Source organism: Panonychus citri, unplaced genomic scaffold, assembly GCF_014898815.1.
Source record: "Panonychus citri isolate SS breed McGregor unplaced genomic scaffold, ASM1489881v1 Contig00141, whole genome shotgun sequence".
NCBI lineage: Eukaryota > Metazoa > Arthropoda > Arachnida > Trombidiformes > Tetranychidae > Panonychus > Panonychus citri.
Window position 1 is genome coordinate 95414 of NW_026515546.1, and position 16899 is coordinate 112312.

The 16899-nt window shown below is 30.5% G+C and overlaps 1 protein-coding gene across 2 annotated transcripts in view; it reads right to left on the minus strand.

The window, feature by feature from the left end:
- Positions 1–16899, minus strand: part of LOC128395345 (glycine receptor subunit alpha-4-like) — a 33054-nt gene that overhangs the window by 11899 nt on the left and 4256 nt on the right. Inside the window, exons 3-4 of one of the 2 annotated variants that reach the window (XM_053355754.1) lie at positions 8224–8291; positions 66–301 (exon numbers count right to left, since the gene is read on the minus strand). In XM_053355754.1, coding sequence (XP_053211729.1) covers positions 66–301; positions 8224–8291 — 304 coding nt within the window. Of the gene's footprint in view, positions 1–65; positions 302–500; positions 1102–8223; positions 8292–16899 lie in introns of those variants that run through there. The other variant, XM_053355755.1, reaches the window with a different exon arrangement.

Below are 16899 nucleotides of genomic sequence, written 5' to 3' on the forward strand. Positions count from 1 at the left end.
CTTGAATTTAGAGAGATAGAAATGACCATTGAATGTTATATGCGTTAGTTTCTCTTGGGACTTACTTGACCATATAGAGAATCCGTTTATCAGAATATAGCCAAATATAGTGATTAGGAATGGTCATCTCTTGGAACTTGACCTGTTTAGCATTCTTGAAGAAACTATCTGGACGCCACATATAATCAAGCCATTTCAATGGTAATAGCCGATAATTAGATGAGGTATTGGTTAATTCATCAGGTATTTTGAGTCGATGATCTTTCCAACTTTGGGAGATGAAAATATCTGCAACATAGGTCTAAATATAAATGAGAGAGAAATACAATTAATTTTAAACTGAGAGCTCAGAATTCATTATCAGGGTGATAATCATGCAAATCTGTAAGTTAATCAGTGTCACTAAGTTAACAATTTCTACACGAAAACAATTAACTTTCATCTATTTATAATTTGAACATATTGTCGATTCACTGAACCGTTAGTTTAACTTAACTAACTTTCGTAAACTTTATCCGTGAATAATTTGATCTCATCATCATCATTGAACTTTTTTTTTCATTCATGGTGAAAATCAAGTAAACTTTGTGTCCATTGACCAATATAATCAGTTAAAAGTTGACGGTCAGCCATAGATGTTGTTTGATTGCTGAAAAACTTGTGATGGGAAATTTAGGTTTACTTTACCATTCAGAATCTACAAGTTTGATTGTTGAATCATCATGGATTCTGGTGGTGTAATGATATTAATAGATACAAATAGTTTCTTTCCTATTGTATATTTGGAATGAGTTTATATATAATTGATCTCATGAGGATTGAATTATCTTCAGGGTAAACTGATGGTGCAAAAATTGATGATAAAGATGAGGATAAATTTCATGATGAGACTAACCAATGGTAGCCATGTGATGAGTAAGATAATTTACTGATTATCTTGAAATTTTCATCCTCTCAATCTAAAAGGTCAATAACAACAATTGGATAAGTTGAATATTGTTGATTGTGTTGTTTACATAATCATTTCAATTGACCATTTGAAAGATACACATGAAAGATGACTGACCAATATAAATGAGTTCATTATTCAAAGTTTCACGATTAACATGGTACATGAAACACTTGAACCACTTGGTTCGTTTCTAAATCGACCACCAGAACTTTTTGTTCACAGAATTCAACTCTTACAATTTCATGATGGAAAGAAATTAGATTTAGTTTGATTTAGAATTCAAATGTTTGGAATTAATCTGAAATTGATTAACCATGTACTCGGTGATTAAACTTGATCACTTTTCTGTTTCCATGTACTTTTTTTGATAGATTACATTAATGATAAATACTCTTCACCATGAATAATATATATCGAGATGAGATCTTGGTGATGAGATGATTAATCATGAATCTAAATCACTTTTGTGAAATATTGAACTTAAGGTAAATACTATTTGTATTTGATTCCATATGAAGGTTAACTTATTGACTCTGATGAATATTAATTGACTTTTATGAATAATTATTTTCAATTAGTTCAAATATACTAAATGGATTCATTGATAAACTTAAACGAGAAAATAGTAATTTAGTAATTAGCTAATTAATTCAATTCATTTTTTTCAGACCAGACAAATCCGATTAACGTCAAACTAAAGGTAGTCATAATTGGAAACTATTTCAACAACAATTAACTGATTAAAATTGTTTCGAAAACTTTTCAATTGTATTTCAATGAAATTGGTGTCAGAATAAAATGACAATTTAAATAAATCATAATATTCAAAATATCATAATAATTACAATAGTCAGCAGAATCTTGCTCTTTGTAACTTATTATGAATTCATTCATTTGAATAATTCATTAATTGTAATTACAATTAATTTTTCTCGCAGTTGATTATTGGAATTAAAGTTTTAAAAATATGAGCACAATTTCATTCATTCACTTAATGGATTGACAATCAGTTGGATGGGAAAATCCTATTGACAGTAACATGGCAAGAAGAAGATGAAATGAGAAAATTGAAAGTTATCATTTAAATCTAAACAATTCTTGACTTTATTTCACTGAGAATCAGTTTATGGGATGAGAAAAAAATATATTCATTTATCATGAAATTCATGAGCCAATTTTTTAAAGTAAATTCATTGTTCAAATGTGAGCTATTTATCTACACAAATCCTGAGACTTGGAATCCTATTTGATTTCAATGACATTAAATAAATTTATTTGATGACATTTGATAAATTGATCCAAGAATTTAAATATTCTGATTGTATCAAATTGTTACACCTAATCAATTCAAAAGTTTATTCTCATTTTTGACCTGAATGGCCAAAAACAATTTTCCATATAACCCAATTGAAACAGTTTGTCATAACAATTAACCCTTTTGTAATAATTTGACCCTAGACCTAAGCCAAATTAAAGGTATAAAAACTGAATCTATCATGGATCAAGCTAAATTTATCTAATTTGAGCTGAAAAAAAGACTTAAGATTAATATTATTGATATATTTAAGTAAATTGTCTCCATTAAATCATTTGAAACACTCATTTTCTTTTGGAAGTAATAATTACTGAATTGATTAATTAATAATTTTTTTGACCTAATTAACCTCGACCTTACTTAAACACTTCTACCTGGATTAAAAGTAAGTACTAATCGTTAATATTCAACTCATTTTCGTTAGAAATTGTATTTTGACAGCATCATTAACATCTTCGTCATCTAAAGAGTTATATATTCGATTTTAAGAAAATTCTGTCCTTGAAAATGTTCAAGGTCATCCATATAGCGATAACCAAATTCATAGTTGATTCAGTTCCTGTGTTCCAAATGAACTGACTTATTGACTTATTATTTTTTGACTTATTCGATGTTATTTTGATGATATGATGTCAACATATCCTTCAAACTCTCACGCATTCAACAATCAAATTCATAGAATCAAAAGGAAGTGATTTAATTGATCAATGTCAATCGGAATAAAAAGTTAATCATTTTGAAGATCAATCAATGAACATCATCTTAATCAATGAGTTGAGTATGAGACAGTTAAAGGTGAGTCTTAACCTTTTTTTTCAGAGAATATGTTTCTTGTTTCAATGTAAATGTATTCATTTGTAAAATTGAAACATTTTCAGAAATTTTCTTTCCTTATATTTCATTTATATTAATAAAAGTGAAAATATTTCTCGTTTCTTATTTGTCGACGATTCTTAATTCTCATTTTGGTATAGTTTTCATGTTCTCAATAGAAATATTTTCACTCAAGTTCCCGAGTTCTTTCAACGTTATTGTATTTTCTTAATGAGGCCTAACATGATGGAAGAGGATTCCAATGAACTTTATAAAACTCTGTCATTTTATTAGTATTAACTGGAAACACCCAAATATTTATAATACAAAGAACAATGAGAAAATGAATTAATATAATCAGTTGATTTCCATGAATTTGGAGTTTCATTGAGTCTCTTTCCTTTTTTACTTTTATCTCATGTGAGTTTTATCTCTGAATTGCTAATGAACTTTTTTAATGGCTGATCAAATTGATCATCTATTTATCTATTATCAAGGAAAGAATATCATCTAATCACTTATTAGAATTAAAGTGCAAATCATTCAATTTATTCAACTATTTATTCAGATGAGATCAAATGATTCAGATCATCATGTTAATTAACTTTAAATGATAGAAGTGTAAATTGGTGATCAATTTTTATTCAGTCGTAGTTTTTTTCATTCCAATAGTTGTATAAAAAGGATAAGTTACTGATAAACTGAATTAAAGTGAGTTTTAAATTGTTCAGATTTCCGTCAAAATCAATTATCAAAGTGAACTTCATTTGTGTTAAAGTAACATCGATCATCTCGATATTATCATCATGAACTTCAAGATTATTCAAGTTGTTATCGTTCTGGTTTATATGTTAGGAGCTTCTTTAGCCTATTCACAAGCTAAATCATATTCTCACTCATCCAGTGAACGGAAAAAAGCACAGGATAATAATAATTTATTCTCGCTCGACTTTAAAATATTTTAAAGTTTAAATCAACGATTATTGTTCAATTTTTCTGAAATAAAATACTGAAATGTTGAAATTGATAATATAATTTTCTGAATGTAAAACTTTAAACTGAAATAAAATAATTTCGTTGATCAATATTCGTTATCGAACCAAATCATTTTAACGAGTTAAAGGTAACGTTTTAAATTCATCGGTATTCAAACGTCAACTCAATGTCATCGGAACATTTCACTCTGAAAATCTAAATAGATAAGTTCCAATCAAAGGACGATAACTTCAAAATCCAGAATTCTAAATCAAACTCATTATCAATCCTCAATGGAAGACCAGAATCGTTCGATTTATCAGAATTTCGTAATTAAATAATGTTTAACAGATCGGTGAAGCTTCTGTACGATTTTCTCGAGTTTTTCGATAAATTATATCAAGAGAATAGAGAGAGAGAGAGAGAGAGAGAGAGAGAGAGAGACTAAGTCCCAAGGCTTTTTCCCTACAGATTAGTAGGTCAATTGATTGAATACTCGTTCGAAAGGCAAAAATAACATTCAATGATAATGTCTATTTGTGACTCGTTGAAACAACGATTTATCTGACCATGGAAATCGTCATGAAGAAAAACAAAGCTTAATGATTTTATGAATTTGTTTCGTTCCATTTGCAACAAAAGGACTGAATTAATAATATTTGTTCAGACTCTCATTCACTTTTGAATCTTTTGTGTAATATACATTTCATTGTTGGTTATTATTGAGTTTTCAGATTATTAATATCGTCTTAATCTCAGGAGGCTTTGAATGATCGTCATGAAAAAAACCCTTATCCAGTTTTAATCAGAAACAATAGAAATCATCTTAGGATATCAATGTCAATATTTACCATCATGGTTAAGGATAACTAATAATAGATTACAGAGCAGAATCATAATGAAATCATCATGAAATCATCAGTAAAAACTAATTGTTGATTCAACTCTTCAATCATGATTAAGAATCTCTTGCTCATGTAATACTTTAATTTGATTCGTATGTGAGTAAATCTGATTTTTACAATAATCATCACAAACGGTAAATCAATTCAAGTATCAAACGAAAGTTGCATTTAAAGCTCACCAATCAATTCGTAAGGTGTAAAAATATATTTGAACATTTTACCAACTCGAATTACAGTTGCCTCTTTGTTGTCAATGTCGTTTAATTAGTAACAATTAAGACACATGAATGTTGAAAACTTCACCATGAGATTTACAGATGAAAAAAAAACACACCAGAAATTGAATGAAACTGAATCAAATTGCCAAGTTAACTATCAAAAATGATGAATCAAAAGTTGTCTTGGTGTGTTTACTTTTTGTTTATCAATCCTCCTCATCTTCACCCTGATTCATTATCATATATTATCCTGAATTTCGTTTTACCTCTAATGATATGATTCATTGTTTTCCACAGGAAAACATCATTCTGCACTTTTATCTAGTTTATTACAATGACAGGTAAAAATCTGAGTTCTCACCTGAGTCTGAACATCAACATTAAATGTGTTGACTTTCTGAACTTATTGAAAAAAAAAACTTTTCTTCACTCGATTATTTATATTTCTAGTTGCTCTTATTTTCTGGCTCAATGGTATGGGAATTGAATTAATTAATTGAATTTCGAGCAAATTTAACTCGTAAAAATGAAAACAATTGAGATAATTTTCGAGTAAATTAAAAATTCTGGAAGCTTCTTAGTAGCAAATATCTACATGATGAAAGCTAAACAAATTTCCTCATGATGATGGTTAAATAATCATCTCCGATAATCCCAGTGTTAAGCTTATTAATCATCATCTTATCATGACTGTAGATTAGCATGATAAGCTAATCATTCTGGTGAACTGATTATCTACTATTATAATTAGAGAAGATGAAAGAAATTTAATTTCTATGAATTAAATGATCACTAGATAAGCTTTTCGGTTGGATTGATGAAACAACGACAAGAGGAAATTTCATCCTCATCCTTCAACTATTTACCACTTTCATCACATTTATCATGGTGAAAACTACTCCATGATAATCTTATGGATTATTATAATTCATTATGAAATGAAATGTTGAAGTATCATGATTGTATAAAATGAATGATGAAAAGTAAAAATTTTTCATAATCATAAAGATGAATTCAGCTTGAAGGTAAAATTATCATCATCTTTTCAAACCTCAACTCTTTCATTTGCAAATTCAATCATCATCTCCATCACCATCAAGAATAACATCATCATCATCATCATCATCTTCATCTTCATCTTCATCATGATGCTCAAAATCAACAGAAATATTTAAATGAGAAAACTTGATAAAGATGAAAGAGATGCCTCATAAATCATCAATCATATTTTTCATGGTGAGAGAAAAAAAAATCCAATCTAATTACATGATATTCAAGTTAAAACATTGATGCATAATATTTTCCACTCTCTCATGTTCACCACCCTCATCATATTCATAAGTTCCTGAATAGCTGAGCCTCCAGAACTGAACAGAACTCATGAAATTACCATGAAACAACACGCTCAAGAGTCTAATGGATACAATGTATTGATAAATAAGACTAATCATCAACATTGAACAATAATCAATAATTTCAGTTCCAATTTTATTGCAACTTTTTTCTTATAAATTCATCTTGAGCTGAATCAGCTGATTGTCTTTGATTATTAAGTTGATTGAAGTGTCATAAGAAAAAAAAAGTAATGATAATAAACTCTAATGAACCAACAGAATTCAAATATTTACATGGATTTGGATAACTTTTATTATCCTATTTGAGATATTCATCTCATGATATTCATGATGGATCAAAATTGCTCATCAATCAACAATGAGTAATAAATGTCCAGTCTCAATGGATATGGACAAAAAAATATATATAACAATCAAATAAATAATCCGATTATTAAATATTGATTCATCATCTTTTTTTTTGTTGAGTATTTGTGCTCATTGGTGATTAACTTAACAATTGATTATTATTAAATTATTTAGTAATTATTTATTAAAGTAATTTTTATTGGTAGCTCATCATTTCCGTTTCCGACAAAAAGCTAAAATTATTATCAATTGATTATAAAGGCGTCAATTGTATCGAATGATGTTTAATTTACTTTTGATTTATTAATTTCTTCCTGTGAATCAATATGCATGTTCGGTACACAAATGAGCGAACCCATTTTCAACCAACTGACCACACTTGAAACAAGGAAAATTATAGTCACACCGATGGAGAAACTGGCCAGTAAATTGTTACAGGGACAATCTTCCATGAGATAAGCCATGTTCAAGAAAATGATGATGAAGAAAACAAACTGTATCACTTGAAGATGGAAAAGGTAACGACCCCAATTACGGTACTTATGTTTCCGCGAGGGGTCAAGAGTGCAAATTATATGATAAGTTGATGTTAAAATATGGATGGCAGAATTGATAATTGGAATTAAACTCAAATGGAGACTTGGACAGAACTTATAAGAAAAGTAGCAAAGTAAAGGTGTAAGACTGTGGTGGATAAGATGGGCAGGGGTCACTTGAGAGGTTTTCTTTTTCAGGACAAAGTAAACTGTGTCCATTAGGTCAAAATATTTAAGGAGATAATATCCCAGTCCTATTATAATAGTTGTACGAGTTTTAGAATCATCACCATCGAAATTTAATAGTTCACATTTGATAGCTTTCAAGCCTCCATCAATACACCATGAAGCTAATATGAAACCGGTTGAATATAAAATAATCTTTATTATATTGTGGATAAAAAGTATTGACCGCAACTCAAATGGTTCACGATTTTTCATCAATCGAGGTCCCAAAGTGGTCACAAAGTATAAATAACAACCAATAATACACAGAATCGCCCAGGGTCCACCTTTTAGTGTTGGAAACCAACTCAAGCTTGAAGAGCCAACAGTTTCCCAGAAATCATGGAAAACATATCTGATCATTTCAATCATAATTACCGATAAATTGTTTGCACTTATCACAATCAAAAATGAACTTATCGCAATTTAAACTGGTACAATGGTTAAAATACTACTCTACAAATCGAAATTGTAAAATGCAACTGAGAAAACATGACAATTTACCAGGTAGATTCACATTTAATTATGATAATCAAGTGACATCGATTAATATCATTAACGAATTGTAAATGAAGACTTACCATTGAGCCTTCGTCAATTGAATCTAGACTTAAAACCCAAACATGAAAACGGACAATTGTTGGTTTACCTGGAGAGAAAATAAATACAATGTTTACAATTAGTGAACAATTTAACAAATTGTCTGTAAATTTTCATTACAATTCAACAACTAATTGTTGCCCTCTATGTGGAAGTTAATTCAAACTGTAATATTTTCTGATATCAGATAATAATAATAATCAACTGTCAACGATAAAATGTTTACGAATGATGATCAAAGTTATGCTAATCTGGATCAATATCTCATATTTCTGTGACAAATATCATGTTAATAGGGAGAGAAAATGTCAATCGATGGTCAGTGGTCAGTTTTCATTTATAATCTCGAGAGATGTTGATGATTGTGATGTCCACTTATCTTAATGTTTATCTCTTACTGACCATTGGTTATCAGAAACATTCAAACTGACCATTGTTTTAAGTATTCAGGTAACACCTTGGGGCTGGCATTTTATTATTATTACATCATACAAATGATGATATATTTCAACATGAAACTACATGGTTGACCAATGTCCAGTTGTTGTCAGATCTAATCAATAGCTTTATGTTAATTGACTTTATCATCCTATTAACCTAATTCAATCAAACACAATTGACTATCAACAATCAGTGATTGATTAATTTTCACAACATTAACTTCAGATGATTATTATTAATCTGATTATCTGAAAACTTTCTCTCTAATTAGTTTAATGTTAATCTAATTGTTATCAACTAATCATAACTTAATTTAATGATTGTAAACTTTTCTGATTGAACTTTAATTGTATTTTCCTGGGATGGAAAAGTTTTCATAACAAATTTGTTTACTTGATTAATTGTTGCTTTTAATAAGTAAGCTGAGAATTATGTTTCTTACAATTAATCATTTTAATTTCTATCTAGTTAACTAATGATTAAAGTTAATTGTTTGTGATTAGTTTAATCTGTAATTTATCAAAATCTCGAGGCAATTAAACTGAATTTATTGTTGAACAATAATTTTTTGATTAAATTGGTTGAGTAAACTAAGTGAAAGTAAATTAAAGTTGATACAATATGATAAGTAAATTGTTGTAATTGTGTTTATTACAGTTACTTGATTGTAACAATTTGATTTGTTATGAAATAAATGGTTATGATTAAATCATTGTTGATATTGGTTAAACTAAATTAATGATTCGTATGGTTTATTTTATCACCAATCAATTAAATTAATCTAAACAATCAAAGGGACCAAGTCAATTACACAATATAATAATAAATTAACGTTGATAGTTTGATTTTAAATCATCAACATTAATCAACAATCATCGAGATTGATTAAGTTTGTCAAATTATTAATTCCATATCATTTTGATGATAATCAAGATAAGCTTTTGATTGTGATGATTTAATTTGATATTAAATCTGATTCTCAACTGTCAAAAGCTTAAAGTTACTTAGATTTGCTATTAATAAATTGAAAATCTTTGATTACTGACAATCAAAATCACAACAATCAACGAGACAATTTAAACAAGACTAGAAATCATTTCTAGTCATGATTATCAACTTTAAATTTGACAATTTACTGTGAAGAAAATGATTAAATTTGATTCACTAGAAAATCAAAGTTTTTAACAATCAATCCAGATTAAAACTAACAGCTGATTAGGTTAATTGTTACCTGACAATTAAATTAATTTTAAATAATTAACACATTTAACAATTAATCAAGTGACTTATCATGATTATCAAAATAACAACCCAGTCAACAGGTTGGAGTCAAAATTGAGTCAAAAATTGATACATACGAGTCACTTTTACTCAAAGTTGAGTCAAAGGGCTTTTGAGTCAATTTTGAGTCAATATACAATCAAAAATGGTTCAATTATGATTCAAATTAGAGTCAAAACTTTGTATCAATTTTGAATCAATTTTTACTCATTTATGATTGTTAATTGACTCAAAATGAATTTAAAGATTTTGAGAAATTTATTCTAATAAATAGAATAAGTTCACCACAAGCCTTGGCAAAGCTTGAGAATCACAAAAAGTGATATTTATCACCAAGAAACATTTCGTATAAAAAGATTCACATGATTAGAATCGTATCGAAATGAAAACAAAGAGGAAATCTTTGTAAATATATTGGAAAAATATTTATTCTATTGAAATTTATCTAATATTCATACGTGAAGCAATTGGATATGAGTCATTACACGGGCAGTATTGGAAATGAGTAAACTAAATTTATACAAAAAAATTGAATATTGTCCACCAAAAAAGTAAAAAAAAATATTTGAATAAATTCAAATCAATTGATAGAAATGAATATAATATATCCTTCACCGTATATGAGAGGCATGATTCTTGAAAACTTGGCTTTGCAATATTGGAAAATCAACTAAAGAATCTTCTTCCTGACTTAGATTTGAATCTTTTTGAGAGCTTTTTTCGTCATCATTGCGAGTCTTTTCATCTGATTCTTTCTTGCGAGTTTGATTCAATTCCTTGTTCTTTGAAAATAGGGCTCGGATTATACGTGAGCGAACTTTGTTCATGAATTCATCTGTATAACTTTCGTATCCAGAAACTCTGAAAATATGATCTAAGAAAAGATTAGCTATTTGTAATGTTTTGTATTAATTGAATCATATCATTGACATCAAAACTCACCTATCAATGCATTTAGGCGCTTTAAACCTAATTTAGGATCGAATGATCCTTTGAAAGGCTTTTCAAGTGGATCAGGAAATCCTAATACACATGGAAAAGGAATTTTTTCTTTCTTTTCTGAATTCAAAGCTTTCAAGCAACACTTTTCCAATTCTTCTAGTCTATAGCTTTTTTTCCCAAGCGTAACGTTTTCAATATAACATGGTGGAAATGCAGCAACAACAAACTGATATGCAACAGAGCAATAATCATTTAAGCGCGCTTCTTTCATCGCTTTCGTGTATCCATCGAGCGGCAAACAAAAAATACCTTCAAGAAAAATCTTATTCTGCAAAAAAAGAAGTAAATGATTGTGATTAATATGGAAGGGAAGAAAATGAGGGAAGAATCTTTACCTCTGTTGTTTTTTTGTATGTTTTGTCAACTTGGTCAACTAAATGATCTTTTGCTTTCGAGTTTTCCTCATCAATATCAATGAGAGAAAATATGTCTGATGTGATATCAATAAGGGACGAAATCAAAATATCATTAAGATTCATGTCAGACATGAGTTTCTGCTTTCGGGTGGTTTCAGTTAACTTTTCGCGAATTTTGAGAACCTTTTCTTTTCTTTTTTGATAACTTGTCACTTTTTTAAACTGAAATGAATCATTTTCATCAGAAACAACTTCTTGAATTGTAAATTTTGTCGCTTCAATTTTAGAAACATTGGTAGAAGTATTCTCTGGATCACATTCTACTGAACAATCTTCGTCCTCATCATCACTTTCGTCGCTATTTAGTGTGCTCTTCAACGAGTCATAAATTTCAACTGGATAATTTTGAGTTTCAGGCATCGTTGAAGTTGTAGAATCCTTCATTTGCTCACGTGAAAAGAAACTATGCACTTCATTCAGCTCCATCTCAATAAACTCGATATCTTCTTGCATCAGAGCTGAAGGGTCATGATTGATTTCAATCGGAAACTCATGAAAAGATATGACTTCTTTCAAGTTTGACCAATGTGAGTTTTTTTTAATGTTCTCTCGAAGATTTTTTTGTAAGGTTTTGAATGAATCTAAGGATTGAAAAGAAGAACAAATTGTAGAAAAAAAATATTTCGTAAACCTCATAATTTACCTCCTATGGCGATCACTTTGAAAGTTACACGTTTTTTGTTTAGCCATGTATAAAAAAGATTCATATCAGGATCAGAAATGAAATCACAGTCCTTATCAAATGATGAAAAATCACTTTGCTTAACTTTCACTAGAACAGGTTGATTTAGAGGTTTTTTCTCAACGGAGTCAACAATAAAAGGCAGAATAACCAGAAGAAAAGTTTTGTCGACTATCGAAGTTTCTGTTGATGTAGATGAATCTGAATAAACACTAGATTTTTGATCATCTTTTCTTCTCTTCGCTGGTGTCACACATGAGGAATTATTTACATGAGATGTTGAGGACTTTTCTTTATCGGCACTAGATTTGGACTTCGTGTAAACTTTTATAGGAGCATTAACAACTGGACACTTGTACTGTTTATTGATCTTCTTGAGATGAATTGAATCTTTCACATGTTCCTTATTACCACGTTGCATTGTCGAAAAATAATTGATGATTTTTAAATGTCGAAGAGAATCTTTACCAATGAGAGTTGATGAAACGACAGTAAAATAAATTGTAATAAATAAATTGAGATGCCTCAGCTTTAAATTGACTCGATTTTGCTCACCAGAGCCAATAGAAATCGAGAAGAATAAATATCAAGGTAATTAAACTTGAAAGTCTCGAGAGACTAAAATAATTGCAAAAAAAGAAAAATTTGAACAAAAATAAAGGTAAATAAAGGGGGAATAAATGACTTCTGACCCGTTTTAACAACCAATTGCTTGACTATTTAGTTTCATCAGGTTTGAGATCTGATGATTCCTTGCCACTTTGCACCATCTTCTTCATTGCCTCATCTTTTTGAATCAGTTCAAGCAAATATTCGGGTCTTGATTTAAGAAATGCCAACAATTCACGTTCAGTGCTTTCATTTTTATCCGGTATTTTCTCAATCTCTGTTGTCAAGCGATTTTGAGATGAATCTTTTGAGCAGCTCGGTTTGTTTAGGTTTGATGATAATACTGACAAGTCTGGATCTGGAATGGATTTGAGTGAGCTCAACTCAGAATTTGAAATAGGTGAAGCAATTGCAGCATGATAAACAGGAGAACTGATTTGGCTTGCAATCTGTGGAACATCTAGTTCGTACACGAATTTTATCGGCTGTGTCGATGGATAATCTACCTCTGCAACCTTTCTTTTTTTAGCACAATCTGGTTCATCATCAGAAGAACGTTTTGGAGTTGTAATAACACCGTTATTTTCACTTTGTTGTGAAGAAGAATCGACTCGACATTCATCTTGGCTTTCATGTTCAGATGAATGAACAATAGTAGAGGCTATTGTAACACTTTTGTTTGGATCATTTGGCACGAGGTCAGTTTTTGACTTTTGTTGATCGACAATTTCTACTGTTTCTTCGTTTTCTTTTGTTTCTACACTTTCCTGTACATTGTCATCATTTTGAGTGAGACCGACGGCAAGATCATAATCATCACAAAGATCATCATCATCGCTATCATTTTCTGCCGCTTCTCTCTCATTTTGTTCTTCCTCAGCGTCGACAAAATCTTCTTCATTATCATCCTCGTTTCCATCTTCCATTTCCCCTTCAACGACTTGAGCTTCTTGGTGAACTATTTTTGTAGTGGTTTTTGACTTTTTTGGCATGATCGTAGAATTAATTGTTGATTCTTCTTGGGCACTTAATCGAGAGACATCTAATGCGACTCCATCCATTTTGTCAAAGAGATTTTTATCCAATGATTTGCTGGAACCAGCCACTGGCTCTAGTGAATTTCTTTGCTTATTTGATCGCTTGACACCACGATCGGATCTCACGTCTTTGGTCAATTTTCTGAAGTTCTTTTTAGCTGCAGCGATTTTATTGTTTTCATGAATTTTTCTCGTGTAACACATTGCTTTGGCCAGAACACCAACAAGATCACGTTCAATATACTTGTCATATGATTTTCTTCCTCCTTTCCTAACACAGTGATCTAAAGAGAAAGAATTTTCAGAAAATGTTTCACTGTCGAAAAGAAACTTACCCAAAAGTGCTCTAAATCGACGTTCTCCTAATCCAGCCTTAGCACTTCCTTCTAAAGGGTTAGAAAGTGGGTCTTCATGGTTCCATATATTGATGAGAGATTGTTTTCCATTAGATCCACGGAGAGTTACTCCAATTACCCAGTGTTCGGGAAAAGAATAACGGATGATACTACTTAAGACAGCCGATGGCCCAGATTCAATATCATCCTTTTTACTTAAATTCGCCATTTTTAAAGCAATCCTGTAATCTTTAGCAACTAATGGAAAAATACCTTCGAGAAGAATCAGATCTGACAGGTTAGGAACTTCCACTTGAAAGGTGGTATCTTCTTCGGCGATGATTCGAAGGTCTTCATTGTCGGGAGAAAACGACTGATAAAAATCACAATTTTCAACACCGCCAGTGAATCTAACAAGATAATCGAGAACCTTGTATGCTTCCGGCAAGAAGATTTTCACGGAAGTTTCCGTTGGTTTGTCCAGGACAGAGCGCATCTTTGACAAGCTTGCGTGAATTTGATCAAGACTTGAATTAGCCGAATCTTTCATTTCCTTTACATGTTCGCGTCTGTTGTCATGTAGAACAACATCTTCTCCTTCATCCTGCTCATCTTCGTACTCAGAATCTTTATCTGAATCATCTGCTTCACTGCTTTCTGAACTATCGATATGAATCAGGTCACTTGGAACATTAGGAAAAATTTTACTTGGGGCTGGTTTAGCCTTTTCACGTCTTTTTAATAGATTAGCTCTATTCAGAAACTGATCAAATTCATCCTCAGAAGTCACTTTCAATGACTCTCCACTTCCTTTGGATAAGGTTAACCCATTGATTGCTAGCCAATGAACAATTTTTTCTTCGTATGAAGGAATCTTTTTTTTCACCTTTTTTGAGATTGATTTACAAAAAGCACTGTACTTTACAGCCAAATCTTTAGAATCATCTGTGGAATAAAAATGAGAACGAAAAGAATCTTATTAATTAGAAAATTTTAGGTGAAAAGCTTATATCTTACCTCCGACGGCTACAATCATGATTGGTAATGGTTTACACCGTTCTAGCTCTAAATAAGCTAAATTGGATTTTCTTATTTTCATTGGAATAAGATTACTTGGAATAAGATTTTCACTGATTTTAAATCCAATTGGAACTGTTTTTTGCTTTGAGTTATTATAAGAAACTCTAACCACAGCAGCAACTAATTTTTGACCTTCCATTAGACCGAGAAAGGAACCAATTAAAGTTCGTTGATTTTTGATGATTGGAGATTTTTTTCTTTTTGTTAAAACACTTTCAGGAGAAAATCTATGAGATTTAAACATAAAACTAATACGAAAACAAACAAATTCAATTTCTAATTAAGATGATTAAAAATAGAGAAACTAAACAACTTAACAAAAACGTGGGTAAAAAGAAAATGAGATTAAATCGAATTTAAATTTAATGGAAATCTTATCTCGTTGCTTAGCAACCATTTAAATTCTTTTTTATTTTTGTTCTATTCTAAACTAATTGTTCTTTTCTAAGATAAAAGCTTATCTTCAGTTTTCTTTTATCTCTTGGTAAAGATAAGCGTTTATTTAATTTGAATTTATCTTAAACAGATAAGATTTGTTTCCGGTTTTGATTAATTTGATTTCCTTATCCTTTTAAGATAAGTTTAGTTTCTTTAATCAACACGTTTTGTTTACAATTGAATTATATTTGTGAATTTGTTTTCACTTTCAAGATGAATGAAAGTGGTTCATCAAAACGATCAATCAATCGTCGTAAACGGAAGCAAAATCATCATCAATTTTCTGATTATGTGTATAGTCTACCCAATAGTGATCACCAAGAAAATGTGCCTCAAACTTCCGTTTCATCTTCTTCACAAGAATCATCTCTATCGTCTTCATCTCGTCATTCTAACTCATCAAATGAATCTTTCAACTTTGACTTTTCTGGTCTCATTGAAGACAGTGATCCAGATATTGATGGCGATGATGAAGTGTCAAGTGTTAGTCCAGATAAAATTTCTTTTTCACATGGTGTTTTATTGGCAATACTTTCATGTCCGGGTGTCAGCTTGAGCTCAGCTGAAAAAATCACACATCTTTTCAATGCTTACACCAAAAGATTTGGAAGTGACAATAGTCTTCTCCCAAATATTCGTTACTTTTGGGACCTTCAAGCAGCTACAAATCCTGTCAATGTCTATGTTTTATGTGAAAATGAACATTCACATGGACCTTTTAGAGGTGAGCCGAAACGATTTGGCTCATATAATTGTCAAGGAAACGATATCCCCGTTCAACTTAAACAGGACAAATATTTTATCCATTTAGAATTAAAGCAGCAATTGATGAATCAATTGCCTCAATTACCTAAATCGTGTTGGGATGAATCTTGTTTCAGTGAGCTAGACATTTGTCGTTCTTCTGAAGCAAAAAGAATCAAATCTTCGTATAAAGATAAAAGAATAAAAAGATACACATTGACTCTGCATACAGACGAGGTTGCCCTTGGTAACAGTTCAAACGTCTCTATTTTTCCTGTTTTCATCACAGTAAATGAAATGTCAAAAAAATTTAGGAAAAAGAATTTTTTTCTTGTTGGAATATTCGTTGGAAGAAAAAAACCACCAGTGGAGATCTTTTTGGGCCCAATTGTTGACGAATTGGTCTCTCTATCAAAACATGGTTTGATTTGGAAAAATTGGGAAAAGATTCAAATCAAATCGACTTTTCATCTAGTAGCAGTCATCGCTGATGCACCCATGCGAGCCTATCTACGCAATGTCAAGCAATTCAATCATTTGAATGGCTGTGATTGGTGTTTGGTGCAAGCAACTTCTGAAAACAGAGCTCGAG